Source organism: Dama dama, chromosome 27 (genome assembly GCF_033118175.1).
Source record: "Dama dama isolate Ldn47 chromosome 27, ASM3311817v1, whole genome shotgun sequence".
NCBI lineage: Eukaryota > Metazoa > Chordata > Mammalia > Artiodactyla > Cervidae > Dama > Dama dama.
In genome coordinates, this window is record NC_083707.1 from 58,348,455 (window position 1) to 58,370,224 (window position 21,770).

At 50.0% G+C, this 21,770-nt stretch overlaps 1 protein-coding gene across 2 annotated transcripts in view; it reads right to left on the reverse strand.

The window, feature by feature from the left end:
• The window catches only part of CCBE1 (collagen and calcium binding EGF domains 1), a 224,987-nt gene extending 209,618 nt beyond the window's left edge, over window positions 1-15,369 (reverse strand). For both annotated transcript variants that reach the window (XM_061131352.1, XM_061131351.1), the window contains exons 1-2: window positions 15,212-15,369; window positions 14,696-14,776 (exon numbers count right to left, since the gene is read on the reverse strand). In XM_061131352.1, the coding sequence (XP_060987335.1) occupies window positions 14,696-14,776; window positions 15,212-15,342 (212 nt within the window). In that variant the 5' untranslated portion in view covers window positions 15,343-15,369. The remainder of the gene's footprint in view (window positions 1-14,695; window positions 14,777-15,211) is intronic.
• Window positions 15,370-21,770: the final 6,401 nt, after the last annotated feature.

A 21,770-nucleotide genomic window follows, 5' to 3' on the forward strand; every position in this document is an offset into this window, starting at 1 on the left:
CACACATCTCTAAAAAGGTGTTTTCCGCTCATCATCATGATGTCAATTTCCCCTGGGAGTCAAGTGCCTCAGGTGGAAAGTCCTAAGAGGCATAGACGAAACCTTCCTCTCTTCAAGCTCAAGGAGTCTACTGTGGTCCCCACGGCACCCGGGGCTGCACCAAATGAAGACTTCCGTCACATCGAAGGTACTCACATGAGCACATAACCAGCTGTGTCAGGACGATCCAGAGGCAAGCTGTGTGTAAGCTAAGGGGTGAATAAATATCCTCAGAGGGTCCGAGTCACTATTTTAAAGGACGGACAGCAGAAACTGCTGTAAAAGACAGCCAAGGCTCAAACAGGGGCTCTGAACCAACCCAGAGGCGTGGGATGGGGAGGGGGGGGTCCAGCCGGAGGGGACACATGTACACCCACGGCTGATTCACGCTGAGGTCTGGCAGAAAACAACAAAACTCTGTAAAGCAATTATCCCTCAATTAAAAAATACATAAATTTTTTTAAAAGCCAAGGAAGGAGTCACTGGAGAGGCAGGATTCAGAAGAACAGCTTTTGAACCAACAGAGCTTGACGGCTAAGAGCTGCAAGGGGAGTGGTCCACACTGGAGCATCCCCATACACGCACATACATACGGACAGACAGACAGACACACACATGCCCTCACTGCCCAGAAAGGGCTCCAGGTGTGCCGAGACCTCAATCTCCCCCTGCCCCGGGGCAGCAGGAGGGCAGTCGCACTTCCAGGGCCACCAGACCAGAGCATCCAGCCTTGAGCACCCGTTGTCCCAGACCTCAAGATGCCCTTCACAGATGGTAATATTCATGTGTGCGAACAGCTGGAAATGTGTTTCCCAAACCTAGGGCCCTCTGGGAAAGGACTTGGAGACAGTGGGGACGGCAGGAGTGCCTCATAAATTGTTAGGCTCCTTTCACACTTCCACCTAAGGTTTTCAAGCTCCACCCCATCGTATCCTTTCTAACAGAGTGCCACACTCAGACTCGGGACATCGGTTAAGAACTCAGATCATTTATGAACCACTTTACATCTTGCCAGCCTCCAATTCAAAGAAATCCATTATATTAAGAACCTCAAGAGAACATCTACCCAGGAAATGCAATTACCTTTCCTTTCTTAATTTATAATAACTTCTATTTCTATGATTTAACAGCAGGATTGCCACGCTACTCAAAAAAAGATGTAATTATATGCATGCAACACTGCATTCCACATGGACCTATTTGGGGACTGCCTGGATTAAGGCCATATGGTAAATATAGGGCTTAGGTGATAACTACACAGTAGAACCACAAAGCTCGTAGTTTTGTTTTGTTAGAGTTAATGCAAAGCTATAAAAAGCTTGTGTCGGCTGGGGGTTGAGAAGCTCCTCGAGTTTTCAGAGGGGAGGCCTGAGGAGTTGAAGGGCAACACAAAAACGGGATGGGAAAAGAACCTGCCAGCAGAGACTCCCTATCACACGACGTGGGGAAAAAAACAGCGCTTCTTACAAGGAAAGAAAAACACAGGTTGACGCTGAGAAGTGTTCACTTACAATATGCTGAGCTGTGTTTATATCTCGGTAGAAGCAAACTTTTTTTAACAAAATGCAATGAAGGTCACTAAGTAGGTCCAAACACCAGGCAGAGAGGCTGCGAGAGCAAATGAGAAATGATGGAATTTGTGGGATTTAGGGCCGACCAGCCTAAGACAGACCAGGCTTACAAGGAACGGGCCACCCTTCTTGACCCACCCAGCCACTTCACCGCTCCCCTGAATGCCCCTGGAAACCACCGACTCAGAGGAGAAAGCAACGGCAGGAAGGGAAAGCAGGACCCACAGAGAAGACGGGGGCTGCCAGGCACTGACACCAGCTTTAGCGGCCAACGTCCCTGCTGAGGGGCGTGGACCTGCCGTGACCACACAGGACCCGAGGATCAGGCCTACAGGCCACAGAAGGCAGGCATGAGGACCGCTTCTCCCCGGGCAGAGAACCAGGCGGCCCACTCCCTTCGGCTTTCTGCTCCCCCAGGTTTTCAACCTTGGCTGAGTGATGGAATCGAAGAGCTTCAAAAATGTCTGGGGCCATATACGGACTCGAGAAAGATGGTACAGATGAACCAATTCTATGGGCTCTAGAAAGATGGTACGGATGAACTGATTCTATGGACTCGAGAAGGACGGTACGGATGAACTATTCGCAGGGCAGCAATGGAGACGCAGACACAGAGGACAGACTTACAGACATGGGAGGGGGGGGAGGGGAGGGGAGGGGAGGGGACGAGGATGGGATGAATGGAGAGAGAGGCTTGGAACCACGCACCTGCCGTGCGTGGAACAGACGGCCAGGAGGAGTTTGCTGAATGACTTAGGGAGCTCAGACCGGGGCCTTGTGACAACCCAGAGGGGTGGGAGGGGACACATGTACACCTGTGGCCGATTCGTGTGCGGCAGAAACCAACAGGATGTTGTAAAGCAATTATCCTTCAATTAAAAGTCAATTAAAAAAAATATTCCCAGTGCCCGACACCCATCTCTGGAGTTAGAAGCAACTGGTCTAGGGAGCCATCTGGACAGCGGGATTGCTTTTTAGGCTCACCGGATGATCTCCACGTGCAGTCTAGGCTGTTCTATCACAGGCAGTGCTTTGCAAGCAGGAAGCAAAGGACAGCCACGTGAGCAGACAGGGCCCTGCAGCAGCACGCTGACCCTCAGGACGCACTCCTCAGTCTAACGCGCGTCAGAAACACCAGTGACTGCTGCCTAGTCGCCAAGGCGTGCCCAACTCTATTGTGACCCCAGGGACTGTAGCCCGCCAGGCTCCTCTGTCTACGGGATTTCCAGGCAAGAAGACTGGAGTGGGCTGCCATGCCCTCCTCCTCCAGGAGATCTTCCCAACCCAGAGATCGAACTCGAGGCTCTGGCGTCTTTTGCCTAGGCAGGCAGGTTCTTTACCACTCAGCCTCCCCGAAAGTGCAGGCAACACCAAGGGACCTGCGAAAACACAGATTTGGATTCCATAGGTCTGGGCGGAGGGCTTCAGCATCGTAATGATGATGTCTCGATGCGGGGAGTGAGAACAGATCAGAGCCTCGGACGTTTGGCTCTGGGTCATCTCTAACAGTGTTACAGTTTAGCCCTTTTCCTTCCTCAGTGGCGTCGATGAATGTGCTTTAATTTCACTGGATAACTCAGGACCGTCGTGGTGGACAGTGATGCCCACGGAAGTCAGTGTGCATGAAAGGATCCCCTTCATTACCTGGCCCTGGGACATGCTGGGCGTTACTGGCGGGGGACGTGAAGGGCTGAACTGTGTCCTTCCAAAACTCAGACCTTGGAGTCCTAAGTCCAGTACCAGAGAACATGACTGTTTAGAGACCAGAGCTTTAAACAGGCCACTGAGTTAAAGTGAGACATGAGAATGGGCCGTGATGCAGTGGGACCTGGTGTCCATATAAGACGAAGACCAGGACAGACAAGATCAGAGGGAGCCGTGTGAAGACGCCAGACAGCCATCGGCAAGGCAGGGCCAGGCCTCGGGAGGGATCAACCCTGCCCCCACCCTCGTCCCAGCCCTCCGGCCTCCAGAGCTGCAAGAGAACCTCTTGGTGAAGCCTCCCAGTCTATGGTAGTTTGCCTAGGCATTCCTGGCAAACTAACACGGTCAGGGGAGAGGGGAGATGGGTGTTCGTCCACTTTTGACGACGTGTCCAACGTACGTTGTCACCAGCAGGACTGACGTCCTTACCTCTAGCTTCCTCCTCCCTGGGTCTATGCATCTCTTAAACCGCGGCTGGCAGAAGCCAAGGTGGCCGTAACTCTCAGGCCTTCCAGAAGTGTCCAGTGGAGTCAGACTGTGGTTTAGAACCGCAGCTCTGCCACGCACCTGCCCTGGCACCTGAGAGGGGGCTCACAGGACAACAAGCTGGTTTCTGACTGTGAGCCTTCGCGCACGGCGCAGTCAAGAGGAAAGCACTCGGGCTCTCGTATCTCCGATTTCTGGTTTTGTATCCAAAGCTCCCCCAGACCCACCCTCTGCTTCCTCTCCCCTCCTCTCAGCTGGATTCCAGGCAGATATAAAAGGTCACCTGATTGAGTGACCCCCACATAGATTTTATAGAGCTCCACACTTCTCTCTCCCTGTATCCTCCCAGCCGATGGGCAAGAGTGACTTACAGAAAACTGACAGAATATTAACATTGCTTTTGACAGAATTAAAATCTTGCAGCCAAACTTTCTCAGAGATAAAACCTCATGAATGTTACATTCTAGAGTCCTCTAACCTTTCAGAATCTTCCAGAACTAAATTCCAGTGCTTTATTATTATTTTTTTGCAATGACATTGCCTCCAATGAGCAGTCTTGTGGTCTTTCTGGCCTCCCAGGAAGCCAACCTCCTCTCTGCCTTGCAATTTTTCACCACAAAGGCTGTGAGCCATTTCACTAGAGGGAAATTCCAGAGTGAAACATGGACGCATTACCGCGAGTGATGCCAAGGGAAGCAGGGAGAAGGGACAGCTGGAAGGAAAGTCGAGGCCGGGTCCCCGCGCCGCCGCTTAGATGGGCTCCAGGCTCAGAAGGCGGAGAAGGCAATGGCACCCCACTCCAGTACTCTTGCCTGGAAAATCCCATGGACCGGGGAGCCTGGTGGGCTGCCATCCGTGGGATCTCAGAGTTGGACACGACTGAGAGACTTCACTTTCACTTTTCACTCTCACGCATTGGAGAAGGAAATGGCAACCCACTCCAGTGTTCTTGCCTGGAGAATCCCAGGGACGGGGGAGCCTGGTGGGCTGCCGTCTATGGGGTCGCACAGAGTCGGACACGGCTGAAGCGACTTAACAGCAGCAGCAGCCTCGGAAGGAATCGCGCTGAACACAAGCAGGACGCTATGGAAACTGCATTCGTCAATCTGTCGACATTTAAAGCTTAGCTTGCCTTTCATTTAACCTCTGCTCAGCTGAGTCAGTTAAAATGGCTGGTTACCAAGGTCACAGGCTCCCACGTGACTTCAACAGAAACATTTTTTTTTTCTGTGACTAAAAAATATAACTTATTTAGATACTTGATGTATGGGAAAAATCCAATGTCATAGAAACTAACCTTTCAAGTAAACACATAAAAATTAGTTTTGAGAAATTGTTGTTGTTTAGTCACTAAGTCGTGTCTGACTCTTTTTGCGACCCCATGGACTGTGCCCACCGGGCTCCTCTGTCCCTGGGATTCTCCAGGCAAGAACACTGGAGTGGGTTGCCAGGCCCGTCTCCAGGGGATCTTCCCGACCCAGGGATCGAACCTGGGCCTCCTGCATTGGCAGGTGGATTCATCACCACTGAGCCAGCTGGGAAGCCCTTATTGAGGAATAATTATATCAGATAAAATTCATCTATTTTAAGTGCAAGTGTGAGGAGTTGCCAGGAATGCAGGCAGCTGTGTAAGACAGTCAGGACACAGAATGCACTCATCACGACCGGAAAGTGCCCCGACCCCTCTGCACCACGGTCTGCTGCGTCTGAGAAACACCTTTTTCTCTCCTGACTTCATCTCCACAGGGTACTCTCCTGATCAAGTGTTTATGCCTGGATTTTTCCTCTTTCCTCCACCCCGCAGCACTTTTCACTTTCCTAACATGTCAGGCGGAGCATGCCAACATTTTCCTCCTCCTCTTTCTCCAAAATACCCTCAGAGGTCCTGCTCCCCTCACTCAGAACATTCCCTTTCAACAGTTCTTTCCTTCTTCCCCCACACTCGGTGTCCAAAGGCATCCCTCTCTAGGCGTCTCCGTGATCTTTACGGAATCAAAGACGTGGCATTCTTAAAAGGCGGTTCAGAGTTTAAGTTCAGCAGTTTAATCACCGATGTGGTGCACAGTGCAACGGAGCCACGCTATGATACTTTCAGCCATAAAAGGAAAAGGGGGATGTTGCAACTCTGACTGAGGGTACTCATCATCGAACATGACTATTCCTCCGGGTCCCTCTAGATGTGTGTCCCTCACCCAAATATATACACCATCATTTGATTTTTGAATGTGCCATTTTCCACTGTAGAAATTCCAGGCTCACAAGTTTATGGAGAGTTGGCCCTGAGTCAAAGCATGTGACGATGAATATGCAAGCAGGGAATTAGCAAAGTATGGAACTAGGGGCGGCGGGCCATCCGCCAAGGCAACCCAGGGATTACTCAGCTGGCAGAGGAAGGCCAGTCTTGGGAACACGCAGACAAGCGGCAGTAAGTTAGCTGAGCTACTTGCAGTAAAACCAGCTTCTGACAAGTCACAGTCACTCAGAGAATCATTTAAGGGAAGATGACTGGAGATAAAGTTCCAGCTCAACAATAGCTATGATTGATTCCTCAAGATCAGGAAACCAAGTCACAATCAAAACCGCTCAGGCCAGAGACCAGATACAATAAAATATGGCCACACAAAAGTGCAGGCCCCAAAGATGAAGCTGCCTAAACATCTCCAAGATGACCTCCTTGAGGACTCAGACCCGTGGGCAAGGTCACAGGCGAATGGAGAAGCCCACTCCCATCTTGGCATTAAGATGGCTCTTCAGAAGGCGGCAGACTTTTCCTGGAGAAGGGCCAGACGGTGAATATCTGAGATGTGGGGCTAAGTAAGGTCTGTTGCTTAGTGTAATCCTTTCAAAAACATAAGGGACATCCCAAGTGGCCCACTGGTTAAGAATCCTCCGCCTGCCGATGCAGGGGACGTGGGTTCAAACCCTGGTCTGGGAAGACTCCACCTGCTGGGAAGACCCTAGGCCAGTGCCCCGCGACTAACGAGCCTGCGTGCCCAGAGCCCACGCTCAGCAACAAAAGAAGCCACCGCAGGGGGAAGCCCGCGCATCTCAACTGGAGAGGAGCCCCCGCTCACCGCATCTAGAGAAAGCCCTCGCGGCAGTGAGGGCCCAGCGCGGCCAGAATTTTTTTTCTATAAAAAGGTAAAAAACATTCTCAGATTGTGGGTTGCATAAAGACCAATCCCTGCTTTATACCAAATTTCCAGAGTCAGATCCCCGTGCAGAGGGCCCTCCGGCTTCCCACCAGCTCTCCGCAGCAGCAGCCATCGGGCTGACAGACGCCCCTGGCATTCCCAGAGGACTACGAATGAGGGCCTCACTAGAGCAGGGGCGAATGCCAGGGACACTCCCAGGGCAGTGGGCAAGCCGTGTAAAGGCGGAGAACGGATAAGGCTGGAAGGGGTGTGGTTCAAGTCTCTGAAATCACAAAGGGCACGGAAAGATGACCTATTCACGTTCTGACACCCCGAACGAGGAGGCAACACATCCGTCCTTCCAGACTCGGACGCCTGCTTTTGACTCACACGGATCACACCTCGAAGCTGGAAAGATGTCTGCTGCTGGGTGGTAGTGGTTCAATCACTAATTCGTGTCTGACTCTCTGCGATTCCCACGGACTGCAGCCCGCCAGGCTCCTCTGTCCATGGGATTCTCCAGGCCAGAATACTGGAGTGGGTTGCCATCTCCTTCTCCAGGGGATCTTCCCCACCCAGGGATCGAACCTAAGACTCCTGCATTGCAGGCGGATTCTCTACCACTGAGCCACCAGGGAAGCCTGTCCTTTGCTTGAAATTAAACATGTGGACGTAATGTGGCTCTGTCCTCTATAGGCTGAAAACAGACTGTCCAGAAGGTTTAGAAACATTTATGAACATGGACCTGGGCTGTGTTATTAGGAGAGTCAGGACTGCAGGAGGGGTTGGCCTTCCCTTAACACCCTGCTTAAAAGTTACCGCTGGGAAACATGGGGCAACCCTGCTGAGGTGAGCTGGTCCCGACGAGCTCTCTGCTCCTAGGTGGTCAATTCTGATGCTGCCTCGCAGGACACAGCCAGAGAATTCACTTTCTGTCTGTAATGCTTCACATTCCAATAATTCTTAGAAGCAAGGGACTTGTGGCACGTGCTATTTTCCTGCTAGCAGGAAAAAAAAAAAACAAAACACATTAGTTACCACTATCCCCAGCTTCTCGGGTCCCTGGCCTGGAGCTGTGGGGCTTCTCTTGCTGAAAGAATACAGCTGGGCCACAGGAAATTAAGCTTTTAGCTCCCCAAATGTGACATTGGTTGTGAGCCAAAGATAATCATCTTATAAACGTCCCCAAGGACATCCTCAGCTCGAAACCCCTTTACTGAATAAACGGAATTAAAATCCATGCATTCCATGAGGGCAGAGATTTTGGGGGGGTTTTTTCCTGCCTTATTCACATATATATATTTTTTTCAGAGTAAAAACAACTCATGTTTATATACCACATACACATTTTAAGTGCTTGGCACATAGTAAGCTCTGAATAAGTGAACGAAATTGTTGGTAAAACTTTGAAACTGGTCAACGACTTTACAGAAAAGAACCTGGCTTGGCAGGAGAGAAGCTGCAGATGGTACAGCCGATTACCTTTTCATCCTCCAAATAAAAAGCAATAAACTAAAAAAAAAAAAAAAAAAGCAAACAGACCGCATGGAGACCTTGGTTCTCCAGACAGTCAGCCGTGGCCTGGATCAGGGAGCTTCTCTAATGCACTGGAGTGGTGCGGGTCCCATCACCCAGGAGGGTAGTTAAATCTGCAGACGCTGTAGGCTGACACTTAAACCGCTGACTGAAAGGCAAAGCACCACCTGAGAAGACGGAGTGTTCTAGAAGAAAGAGTACTTGCTTTTTCTGGGTGCACCCATCTCCCACTTAGAAAAGATGAACTGAAGTGAATATAGAAAGTCAGGCATCGACAACTCCCGGGACAGAGAGTAACACCTAGACCCAGTCCCAAAGGACACCAGTGACCACAAGGCCTTTCGAGGTCAGTTCAATGGTCAGCTGTTTCCTATTGTTTTGTCTTGTTCCACAGAGAATGAGTGAAAAGTGAGACAGAAGCTTGCCTGGGCCAACATCCTCCACCATGCCCCCTACCCTCCTCGGACACCTGCTCAAGCTAGACAACAGGGTGTGGGAGGGAGGGAGATTCCCCCGTAAAACTGACCCAGCACCGCTTCCAAACCAGCGTCTACGGGCATCACGCCAGGTGGAACTGCCCAGGTCCTCTTCAGCTATTATCAGAGTAACAAGCTCACAGAGTGAGCTAGGCCTGCCCGAGTCAGCTCCCGTAACACATCTGCAACTAAAGGGAAGCAGGTCAAGGTGGGAACTCATGCAAACAACGGCAGCATCTCAGAGGGGCAAGGAATCCGGTTTCTAGAAGGAAAAAAAAAAAAAAAGAGCTAGAAAAGAAGACATACTCTGATAGCAACAGAAGTTCTGGGAAGACCTAAAAGACGGGTCATATTTTTTTGTTTACTGGTAACATTGACATTCATCCACTCGTATGCACACAGACAATGCGCGTGGGCTCCGTCCAGGCTGAGGACTAGCATCTGAGGCTACAGTCGTGACTGAGAGGACAGATGACTCAGGGGCTTCGCAAGCTAACCAGCCAGCAGGTGCCCTCCAACACAGCTGCGACTCGGGCGGCTTGGCACGAAGCCATGCCCACCTGTCCCTGGCTCCGCTCTTCACGACACTGGGACTGCTTCCTCCTTATGGTAGGAATACGGTGGTCGTCATAAAGACACAAGTGCTCTTTCCAAGGGGGCCCACAAGCCCTGATTAAGCCAACAGTTGCTCAGAGCCGCCCTCGGAGCTGGTCCTGAGCTATGCGGCCCACAGGATGGGAGGCAGCAGGCAGAGACCAGAACTGGGCTGAGGACCTCGTCTCTGCCGGTAAGTCCCTTCAGGACCCTGGGCAGACAGCAAGCCTCTACGCGCCTCTAAAACAGGGGTAGCTACGCCTGCCGCCTGCTTTCATAGTTACAGGAATAAAGACATTGTGTAGTCAGGTAGGAGAGAGGAAGCAAAAGATAACCTTTTTGTGATTTTCCCAAGGCGCTAGATTTCTGGGCTAGCCTACATTTGGAAAAGCATCTAAAAACAGCTGACGTGTGACTGCTGCATAAACACCCTCAGGGTTTCTGGCTCTGGTCTGAATTTGCTCTTTCAAAAATTTCGACTGTCAAGTTCAAAACTCAGCAGATGTCCGCTGAGCACTCAGTACGTGCACTCAGGGCGCAGGATGAAGGGAGGCACGGGGAGCTTGAGGGGTGCTGTCCGTCGAGGGCGGCCTGCGCGCATCAGGTCATCTTCCCTGTAACCTTGTCACTCCAGTACTAACACGGTCCTCACGTATTCCAAGGAGAAAACGAAAACAGAGACTAGGGAATGTTCAAGGTTATAGAACAAGCAGGAGAGCCTAAATTCAAACCGGGGCATGGAGTTTTTTATACTATGCATGTTTGACACAATCAAAGCCCTGTGTAGGAACTCAGAGACTTGGCAGAGAGGATATTCTCCAGCCTTGTCTCCAACGGAGACTTAGCTAGAGTCCCGGGCTCTCTGTCTGAATATTGCTGCTCTAATGAAGCGACCTTCTTGCTCTCCAATTTCCAAGTAAACACATTTGCAGAAATATCACGCTAACTTCCATATGCTAACAGGATTTGGCAATGCTACTGCATTATCTTGAAGTGGGAGTTTTCACATCCCAGTGTCATTATTTCCCATGGGAACGTGACCCTAATGAGGCACCACTGATGAGACTAATAGAGCTGAGGGCCTCCACTGGAGGTCTGTGAACCACACAGCTGAGGATCAGAGTGAATGCAATAAACACAAACCCTTCTGTTTAAAAAAAAAAAAAAAATCACTTAAAAACAACCAAGTCCATAAAGCCATTCCTAGGTGCTTCTAATCTCTTCCCCCATCACTGATAATCTAAACCACACAACTCTGAACTCAGTCATGTACACTGTATATTGGTTACAGTTAGAGTCCTTGGTTGAAAAGTCAATTCTGCAAAACTTGACCAGAGACTGCTCAAGGGTTTTCTAGGACCATCTTAAGCACATATTAGGTGCTCAAATCCTTAATCGGCTCATGTATCCAAAGACTTAACTAGCATGCTTATTGGATACAAACTCCAGTTGATGTCTTAATGTGTCCTACACTCAAATGCATTTTCTGGTTTTAAAAAATCCTTTAACATGTCATTTTACTGATGAGACCCAGTGGCTCAGCTGTAAAAAGTATCCACCTGCCAATGCAGGAGACCCAGGTTTGAGCCCTGTTCCAGGAAGACCCCCTGGAGAAGGTAAAGGCAACCCACTCAGGTATTATTGCCTGGGAAATCCTGTGGACAGAAGAGCCTGGAGGGCTATGGAGCGAAGAGAGTCAGACATGACTTAGCAACTAAATAACAAAAAGTAAACCCAAACATTTTGTTCAAAAATTACATGGTTTGGGAACAGGAAAAAAACTATTAGCCACAAGAGGGTAAATGCCATGATAACTTTATATGCTTGGGTAAAATAAATTTAGAGCCTAGATAAGTCACACAAACTGTAAAATCTTAACTACTGGTAAAAGATATGCTCTACCGTATGTCAGATTATAACACTGAGCGAATGTGTCCTTTAAGCTGCCAAAGGCACTCATTCAGCATTTCATCAACTTCAGGGACTTGGCTCAAAGCACAGTGGTGTAGAGTCTCTAGAGACAGAGACTGTGATTAAGATGAAAGAAACCCTACAGGGAAGGAAAGCTCTCTATGCATAAACCAATTCTGTGCATAATATGATAACATAAAGTCAATTGTTTGAGATAGATCAAGGGCCATGGCAACTCACAAAACCACTGTGGTCACGGCGGATGCTGGCATTACCAACTGCTTGTCTTGAATTTGTATCTATTTACATTTATGGTCTTCCTTACTTAGATCTCAGATCTGGAAGTTCAGGCTCATCTGTAGACACCTCCAGGGTGATAAAAGGTCCCAGGCTTTGAAGTCAGAGAAACCTGGACTGGCACGTGTGTTAACTTTGCGACTCTGGGCAAGTGGACTAAATCCCAGAGCTTCAGTTCCCTCTGCAAAACAGACACCCACACGCTACAGAGTGGCTTTGAGCAATTAGAGCTATGTGTACATAAAGTGCAAGGACTGTGCTGAATATACAGTAAGTCCTCCAACTGTCCTTTAATATAAAGTGGAAAGATGCTGCTTAGGTAAAACCATGGAAAACAGTTGTACGCAGGTAGTGGTAGGGTCCAGGACAAATATTATTCCCACCCCATCTTTCTCTTACCCATATTATGACACTTAAGTCTCCATATACTTTCAGGAATAATGGTAGATCAGATTTATAACCCACATCTACGATATTTGTTTACTTATTTAATATTAAACTCATCCTCCACGCCAACGATTTTTCAAAAGTCGGTGTTAAAAAAATCACTTTCTACAATTCCGGAGTGACTTCCGGGATCCATTCTCTTGTGCAAAAATCCTTTCACAAGGAGACTTCTATTAAAACTGGGATTCTCTGCAGTCAGACACACTTCCCTCAGCTTAATTAAGGGTCATCCAACAGTTGACGAGTCCAGCTTCCTGGAAGGCTGGCTCTTTCTCTGGTTTTATGTCAATGTGGTAGAAGGACTAACTACCCGCTCAACTGTGGAGGCCTCTGAGCTCCTGAGGATCTGTCCAAGTGGGCCTGCACCGTGACTCATGTTGAGACACTGGTTTCCATGGCAGCCCTTCAAGCCTTCATGCACATCTCATTAACATGCAAGTTCTGGATCGGGAGGGCTGGGCAGGGCCCCAAGACAATACAAGCTCCCAGATGACGCCTGTGCCAATTTCCAGACCACGCCAGGAGGAGCAAGGGCCTCCAGGGCCAAGACGACAGGATTCACAAACCAACCAGCACACGGCGTCCCTCCATCCTCGGGGTTCAAAACAGGGACAGCAGCTGCCAGCTGACTGTCTCCAGGAAGTTACTGAACTATGGAAGTCGCATAAAGTCAGTGAAGTACACTCAGAACTCTGAGAGGAAAACCAGAGAGACAATAATCACAGGCACCATCTTCTCCAGCTGAAAACATCCTCCCATCCCTCCAAGCTCTTTTCTCCTAGGAAGATACCCATTTTGTTAGCTCTCATAAGCCGTTTGAGTAGTGGTTAATGAAAACACATCAAGACACTGCTCATGTCTCCTGTAGAGTCTCAGTGTAGGAAAAAACAGTTTTTAAAAGTTTCGGGGCTTGGTGGGGGTGGGGTGGGGGGGGTGGGTGGGAATGATAGCAACAGCGTAACGAATGAAATCAGCTTAGAAGGCTACTCGGGCTCTCATTGCTTCTTAAAATTGGACATGCATTCTGTAACTGGCATTGACTTATGGGCAGCCTGACTTTCAGGGACCAAATAATGAGCAAACCATCTCAGGGGCACGTTCCATGTTAAATCAGAGGTTTTATGCTGTGGTGATGGGGGGAAATGAGTCCTAAGAAACAGTGCAGATGAAACACAGGGCTGGAGCCAGGCAGAATCCTGAAGCCGCCACCACCAGGTCAGAAGCCCAGCTGGGTAGACCTTGCTTACCCCGATAACTTCCCCAAGACTTTACCTGCCAACTGAACCACACTGCAGTCCTCCCTACTAACTCACATTTCTGTTCGGTGTTTACCATCCATGGCTCAGAGAATCCCTTCCCAAGGATTCACAGGACAGTTGCCTTCCTGAAGTCATCACTGTCATTCTGTTGACAACAGATTTCTAAAGTGTGGTCTGTGATGTGACTGGCGGTGCTTTGGTACCTCTAAATTGACCAGCCCTGAAACCACTCACACCTGGGCCTTAGAGCATACGCAGCTTTTTACAGCTGAGACCATGAGGAGTCATCTGCTACCACATCATTAGGGTGACTTCCTTCTCTTTCAAGTTCACTTTGAGGATTACTCTGTTACCTTGTACTGCCCAGGATTGATTCTGGCACCTAGACAGAGCAGGATTCCCCGAGATGGAGTCTGCTGGGAGTGTGTGATCCCTGGACCTCTAACAGCATACCTTTAAAACGCAGGCAACTCACAAGTCTTTGTGGGTGCGCGCCTCCTCCTGGTGAAGGCAGGGGGACAGGGCCTGTGGTCACCTATGGTGACAACGAACCGCCCCTCACGTTCAGAGGGCTGCAGGCAGGGAACACTGACTCCCCTCGCTGGGAATCAAACCACCTGGGGGCAGTTTTCCTATCAGACGCCCTGGCTCTCACCACATTTGCTTTTAACAAGCACCCAGGTGATATACGGACCGAATTTTCAGGAAGACGGATCCTCTTCTGTGGCTCAAGGATCTTGACGCTTTTGGCTTTCACGGAACAACCTTATCCACCGCCCGCACAGAGGCCGTGACAAAGTTACACTCTGTCCCGGCAGAAGGTCAACACACAGCCAAGGACTAAGGATTTCCTTGTTGACTTTATATGCTCAAAACAAAACGCAAGCGCAATCAACTCATCCTGGCTATGCCGCACCGCTTACCCCACAGTCCCATGCCCTTTCTTCATGAAACTGGCAACCTTTTCTCCAACCACCACGCCAGCATCCCGGGGAGCAGAAAACCACCGCCCTCGGGTTCTGAGAGCATGAACTCCAGGTGTGGACACTCAGTTGCCCGTGGTTGCTCCGGCTCAGAAACCACACGCACAAGGAAAAAAAAAAAGGTTTGCACCAGAGAGGACGGAGCACCCCCGCGGGGGCCGCGGTCCCCGAGCGCGCCTCCGGGCCCCTCCAGCGGGCGCCGCCTCCCCGACCGGCCCAGGCGCGCGCCTGCCGGGCCAGCCGAGCCCTGGGGCTTACCTGTAGCACGTGGTGAGCTCCCCCGAAGGCTTCAGACACGGATACTTGGTCGTGGCGATGTTGTTTTCCGAGCAGATTTCTCTGAAAAAGTTAGGCGAACTTGGTTGGCCGCTCCGCACGAGAGCGGGGGGCAGTGCGCGCCGGGCATCCGCGTCCCGCGCGCCGAGGCGGCGCCGGTCCCCGAGCGCGGACGCGGGGAAGACCCCGAGGTCCGGGCCCGGCGAGGGTCCCACGAAGCGAACCCGGTCCCCAAGAGAGAGAAGAGGTGCAGACGCGGGGCACCGACGGCGGCAGGAGGGCGGCGCGCGGTGTCACCGAGCCCCGAATGCGAGAGCCCGGGGTATGCGCGCGAAAGAGGCTCCTACCCCGGAGTCTGCGAAGCTTTCCTTCGCCCAGGAGTGGTGAGCGCCGGGGGAAAACGAGAGCGCGTGGGGCACCGGCGGGATGGGCTGGGGAGAGGGTACCGCCTGCGCCCCGAGAGCCGGCGCGCACGCAGCAGGGACCCGCAGCGCGAACCTGTCGCCGTCGCCCGGCTCCTCTCGGTAGCTCCACGCGTGTCCCAGGGCCAGGAGCAGCAGCAGCGGACCCAGGCTCCTGCCCAGCCGGCCCCTCGCCGCCCCTGCCGGGCTTGGAAGCGGCGGCACCATCGGGGACGCTCGCGGCTTCTTGGCGGCGCCGGCCGCCTCTCCAGCCCTGCGCCCGGCTCCTCCGCGCGCGCCGCCGCCTGCCTGTGCCCGGCGGGGGGCGCCCGAGGCCGGGGGCGTCGGAGCCACCTGCGCGCCGCGCAGGGCTAGGGGGCTCGGGGCGGCTAGGGGGTCGGGGCGCAGGGGCACCAGCGGGGCGGGGACGCGGGGCCCGCGGGGGTCCGGGAGGTGTCGCTCCCGAGGCTCACGCCGGACAGACGGACGCGCTCCGCTCGACTCTGGGCGGCGCCCTCCCCGCCGGCCCCTTCCTCCGCTGGGCGCCGCGCGCGGCGTGCGGAGCGCGGGCGGCCGCTGGCATTTTACCCCGGGGTCGCAGAGCCGGGGCGGGGGAGGAGGCGGGGGGCAGAGGGCTTAACACGCCTCCTTCCCGTAGGGGGCTGGCTTCCAAGGACGCGAGTCAGGCCCGTGTTTTGCCTCCCCCTCCCCGCCCAGCCCCTGGAGCGTCTACACTGCCCGCCCCCTTCCCCCCCAATCTCCTTCGTAGAAGGGAGGACGCGGGAGGTGAGGGCAGCCCCAGGCCTGAAACTAGAGCGTGTCTGTTTCCAGTCCCTTAGCCCTCTGGCCAAACAAGTAATGAGCTCTGGTCAGCCCTGTCCAAGGACTGTGAAATAGATGACCAGCCCAAGTTCGAGGCATGAAGCAGGGCACTCAAAGCCGGTGCTCTGGGACAAGCCAGAGGGATGGGGGACACACGTACACCCGTGGCTGGTTCTTGTCGATGTATGGCAAAACCACCACGATATTGCAATTAGCCTCCAATTAAATAAATTAATTTTAAAAAGCCCTCTTGCTTTAATGCTGTTTCACACCACGCACACAGGCGAGAGCTGGAAGCTCCTGGAATATCAGGTGAGACCGTGAAGGGGCCTGCGGCCGGCTGGTTAACACAAGGCTATTAAGGGGTCTCCTGAAACCCCCGGGCTGCGGGCCGTTAATCGGGTCAGCTGGTGGTGACCCACGGGTAACTCGTAGGCCTCTGCATCTTCACACTTGGTTGCCCATTCGGCGTTTCCGTGCCTGCCTGTTAAAGAGTAACTCCTGACATAACCGTGCCCCGCTGAGCGAGCCCAGAAACCAGCTGCCCGAGCTCCAAGTTTTAATGCCCAGCCTCTAACAAACCCTTGGTTTCTGCAGCTTTCCTGAGGAGGAGAAAACACCCCGTGATCACAGGTTACTAGGGTCCTCATAGGTTAGCTGAGCAGGCGTTTTGATTCAAAATATTCTGGGCCACTGAGAAGCACCCTGCGCGTCTGACATTTTTCAAAGCAGTGGTATCCTCATTATTCTGTAGAGTGTTTTTTGTTTTCCAAAGGTTTTTTTTTTTTTCCCCCACATTTATGACTTTATTTGATACCATATCCCTTGAAACTAGGAGTCCAACTTCAGTGAGGTGGGTTTTTTTTTTTTTTTTTCCTGCAAAACTTGCAGAGGCATGGCAGAGCACACATCAGACTTGATTTGAAATCAGACAAAAGAAGTGAATTTTCACATGGTCAGGAGACAGTGCAGAAACTTGTACAACCTGACAATGACATCAAAAGTCAGAAAGAAAAAACCAGATTCAAACCCAGGGTGCCTGGCTTCCAGGGCCAGTGACCTTTCTGAAACTCAGTTTTCTCATCTGTAAGATGGACAAAACTCCCTATAAGTGTTTAAGAATAATGAATAAGGTAATGCATATGACACATTTTCACAGTGGCTGGTGTATATATTGAGTGCTCAGTAGACATTAACTGTCCTCATTTTGAACCTAAATGATTATATTACACAGGATTTTCAGTTTTAACTTTTTAATTTTCTGCTTTTAGATAAACAGGAGTTTATTTCACAACAGCTGTTTGAGTTCCTGGAGATCCTAGGGGATACCCTAGAGATACCCCTCTAAGCTCTTGAAAAGGAAACCCATCTTAGAGGTTGTAAAATTTGTGTCACTTTAGAGGCCATTCTTAGGAGGGTCTATTTTTATTTTCTTACCTATTACTCTAATTTTACATCTGGCTGTCTTTTTTCTCCTCTTTATTCATTTTGCTTTTCTACTGTTGTAATTGTGGATGTTAGTTCTACAAGTAATGGAGAATGGTAAAGGAGATTCGTCATCAGTTATCTCATTAAATAGTTAATAAGCCTCATATGGGGACAGGGAGTTTTCCCGAGACAGTAATTCAGGTTGTAGATGATAAAAGCAAAATCAAGTCTGTTGATTTGGGAGGAGTCGATCTGGGAGTCGAGGAGCTGACTTTGAGGCCTCCTTGTTTTCAGCCCTGCCACTGAGCCCCGATGAGAAGGAGGTTTCCAAGGATGTGCTGGGGTCCGGCACACAGGCCAGGCTTGCCTGCGGAGGAAACCCTGAGGCGGGGTGTCCAGAGGGCGTGTCTGGAAGAGGGGAGCTGGAGCAGAGCCGTTTTGAAAACCTTGGCCTGGAGACCTGGTATTTGAACCCACTGGCAGCTACGGACCACACGAGACGTTTCTTGGGGGGCTGGGCTGGAAAGCGCAGCAGAGTGGAAAGAGATGTGGATGTCCTGGATGCATTCCGGTCCCCCGAAAAGTTAAACGTGCCTGTTAAAGACAAAACCTGCGTTAGCTCAGGCTGCAGCCTGCATGGGAGATGTCAGACCTCAGCTGAGTGTGGCAGGGACCTCCAGGGGCTTGGGCTTTTCCCTGCTGATACCCTAACTCATCTCTCCCACTGATGTGCCCCGTTCCCTCACTTCTGAAACGTGGGCTGAGAAGACGCACCTCCTGCCTCTCTCATGGGAGTGTTATAAAGATTAATGATGCAGACCTCGGGGCTCCTCATGGGAGGCTCTGTACAATTGTTAACTTTCAGCATACTACTCTCTGTGATGTTTTCCATATAGACCTGTCAGCTTCCCTGAAACACAGCAGAGAGCGGATAGTTATACAATTTACCGTGTCCGCGGGATGCGGGGCTGTGCTGTAAGTTCCACTCCCCGGTGAACCAGCTATTGTTAAGGGCTTCTGAGTGCTGTCCAGGGGAGGGGATGACTGGCTAGAGAATACAGGGGCCAGCATACACGAGCAAAGTGAAGCAAGAAAAGAAAAAAAAACTAGGCCACTGGGCAGAGAGTATCCTTTGAAATAAGAACCATGGCTTCTTCCACTCATTCTAAAACATTTTTAACTTTTATTTTTTCAACTGAGGCAAATGGACATATAATACTTTAGTTTCAGGTGTACGGCGTGATTCAGTACATTATCTGTAGCAAAATTATAACCGCAAAAAGTCCAGTTAACATCCATCACCACACAAAGGTACCATTTTTTTTCTCTTGTGATGAGAACTTTTAAGATCTTCTGTCTTTAATCTAGCTGTCAAATGGGCATGGCAACCCACTCCAGTGTTCTTGCCTGGGAAACCCCATGGACAGAGGAGCCTGGCAGACTGCAGTCCATGGAGTTGCAAAAGAGTTGGATACAACTTACTAAGCAACAACAAATGATGTGGAGCAGATTAGATAAAGCAATCAGGGCAAAGGGGAAATCAGGGGAGCAAAATAAAATGAAGCTGAAGTGAAGTTTAGTTTGCAGGATTGTGTAATTCCTATGCTGTGTTTAAAGCAGGACTTCGGTGATGATCCAGTGGTTAATAATCCTCCTTGCGATGCGGGGGACACAGATTCCATCCCTGGATGAGATGGGGGTCTGAGAGCCTGCAGGCCTCAGCTAGAGAGAGCGTGCCACAGTCTACAGAGACCACGTGTTGGGCCGCAACCAAGAGCAGCCCATGTGCCAACACTAAGACCCAATGCAGCCGAAAATAAATATTTTTTTTAAAAATAGAGCTATTCACAAATCAGTTCTCAGAGTCTCAAATTTCAATTCAGGATAATTACCTGATCAGTTACAAGCTTCAAGGTAGCCATCATGGAAAAAGCTATAAATGGCTCAAACAAAGATTCACAGCCTTTTCCTGTTGGTCTCCCTGGAAGACAGCAATAGTCATCTAAAGGTGTTTTCAGAGAAGCAAGACGCAGCAAGCACTCAGACCTCTGAGTGACACACACACATACCCCTGGAATAAGCAGGTCGCCCTGGCACCTTCCCTTCAGTTTCAGTTTTGATTGACGTACGGCCAGGTCCACTGAGGGAATTCTGGTTACCCCTTGAGGAGTATTAAAGCACCCCGGTCTCTGAGCCATTGTGAGGACATGCTCAAGGCAAGAAGCCTCAAACATGCTCACACAGTCAAAGGGCTTTCAAGCCCTGGTTTTGGGGTGAGTACACCATCTTTGCACCTAGTCTGCCTTTGTTTTAACTTGTCCAAATTCTGAAAGTTTTATTAAAGCCATTGGTCTCTGGAATTTCCTCCCAAGACAGGAAGAAACATCTGATTCTTACGTCCATGACAGAATCACACAATTTTTGCCAAACTCTGAAATAAAGGTAATGTTAAAAGATTGGGTAGCCTTATATGCCTATAGGTGGCTAAAAGAAAAATGGGCAAAATCTTTTTAAAGGGAGAGAAACTTCTTGTTACTTGGTCGAATGTCTCAAAAAGATCCAGAAAAACTGTTTGTGTGATTTGGGTGTCATGTTCATGAAAGTTCTAATACACACACACACACACACACACATACATTCACTGTCCTTCTGACTCTGTCTGGGGTTTATGTGATTTGGGTGTCATGTTCATGAAAGTTCTAATACACACACACTCACTCTCCCTCTGAGTCTCTGTCTGGTGTTTCTTCCAAAGAAGTTTGTCTAGACTATAGGAGTTGGCCATCTCATTGGCCAGTCACAGCTGCAGGATCAAGCCTGGGGTTTCTAGGAGGGGAAGAATGTTATAGCTCCGTTCAATTCTGCAGCTCCTTGTGGGGAAAATGGGGAAGGCAGGATGTGCGGCTAGGAGGGCCCCATCTCCTGTGGTCCTCACAGGCATGAACAAGGAGGAAGGGTCCAGCTTTAGAGGAACAGCCACTAGACCCTCACCACGAAGTCTCTGCTGGAGAACATGGTGTTAGAATTAACCCGGGATTTGTGAACTGACTCCTTGGAGTATCAACCATTCCTACAAACTTCTCTGCTTTATTATCATAGTGCAAACTCTGTTTATATTCTCTTTATATCCCGTTCCACTGTAGGAGTAAGGGTACTTATTTAGCATTTATTAAGAACTGGAAGATAGCTCAGTAATATGATATCAATTCAATTTGACAGGTAATAACCATGCTGGCTTTAATAGAAGTTTTCTGATTTGAGCCAAGGTTATCTTTTATGTTGGAGTAAATATAACTGCATTACCCATGCTAGCAGAGCATGGTAGTTACTATAATTAAAAATATTTTTTTCCTCCAGGTATGAGGTGGACTTTACCTCCCTCCTTTTAAATGGACTTAGAGGAAATTCCCTGACAGTCCAGTGGTTAAGGCTTCCCAGATGGCTCAGTGGTTAAGAATCTGCCTACCAATCCAGGAGATGCAAGAGCCTCAGCTTCAGCCCCTGGGTTGGGAAGATGCCCTGGATAAGGAAATGCCAACACACTCCAGTATTCTTTCCTGGGAAATCTCATGGACAGAGGAAGCTGGTGGGCTACAGTCATGGGATCACAAAGAGTTAGACACGACTGATATGCACACCAGTGGTTAAGACTGCTTCCACTGCAGGGGGCACAGTGTCGATTCCCGGTCAGGGAAGTAAAATCCTGCGTGCCTTGCAGCAACCCCCGCCCCCCCCAAAAAAAATACGCTTAGAGAAATAGCACTGGAAGGAGGAAGGAATTAGACTGAAAAATCAGATTTACCTAGATCTGAAATCCAGCTCTAAAACTAAAACCTTCATGATCCTGAGCAATTTTCTGGGATTCGGTTTATCCATAAATAATTAGAAACAACAACCTCCAAATCACAGCATCTTTGAAAAGAGTAGAGGAGATCTATAACATGCCTGTTGCATCAGAGATAATAAATGAAAGCAAACATTAATTATCTTTGAAAATTTGAGTGCAGCTATGATGCATCATCCGCCCAGTCACATTTAACCTACTTTCCATAAAGGATACTTTGGGAAATGGATGGATGACTAACAGGAGAGACATCCTTTCACAGCACAGACTAAGCTAAGCAGTAGGATTCACATTGCTGTCACTACCATTGGGCTTTAAGTAATCCTTAGGAGGTAAGTAAGGCCCTGGGTGAGTCAAGCCCATTAACAGTTGCTAGAAATTAGAATGCACATACTTCCCCTGAGAAAACAGTTGTGTTTCTGAATACTGTGCCTGTCTGATGATTATATATTTTAAAGCAAATCATGGTGTAAATGTATTCCAGGAACTGGCTAGTTAAAACCCAGCTGTGGTCGGTTCTAGAGTGGTGTGAAGAGTCTCTTCAACTCTATGCGTTGGTGTG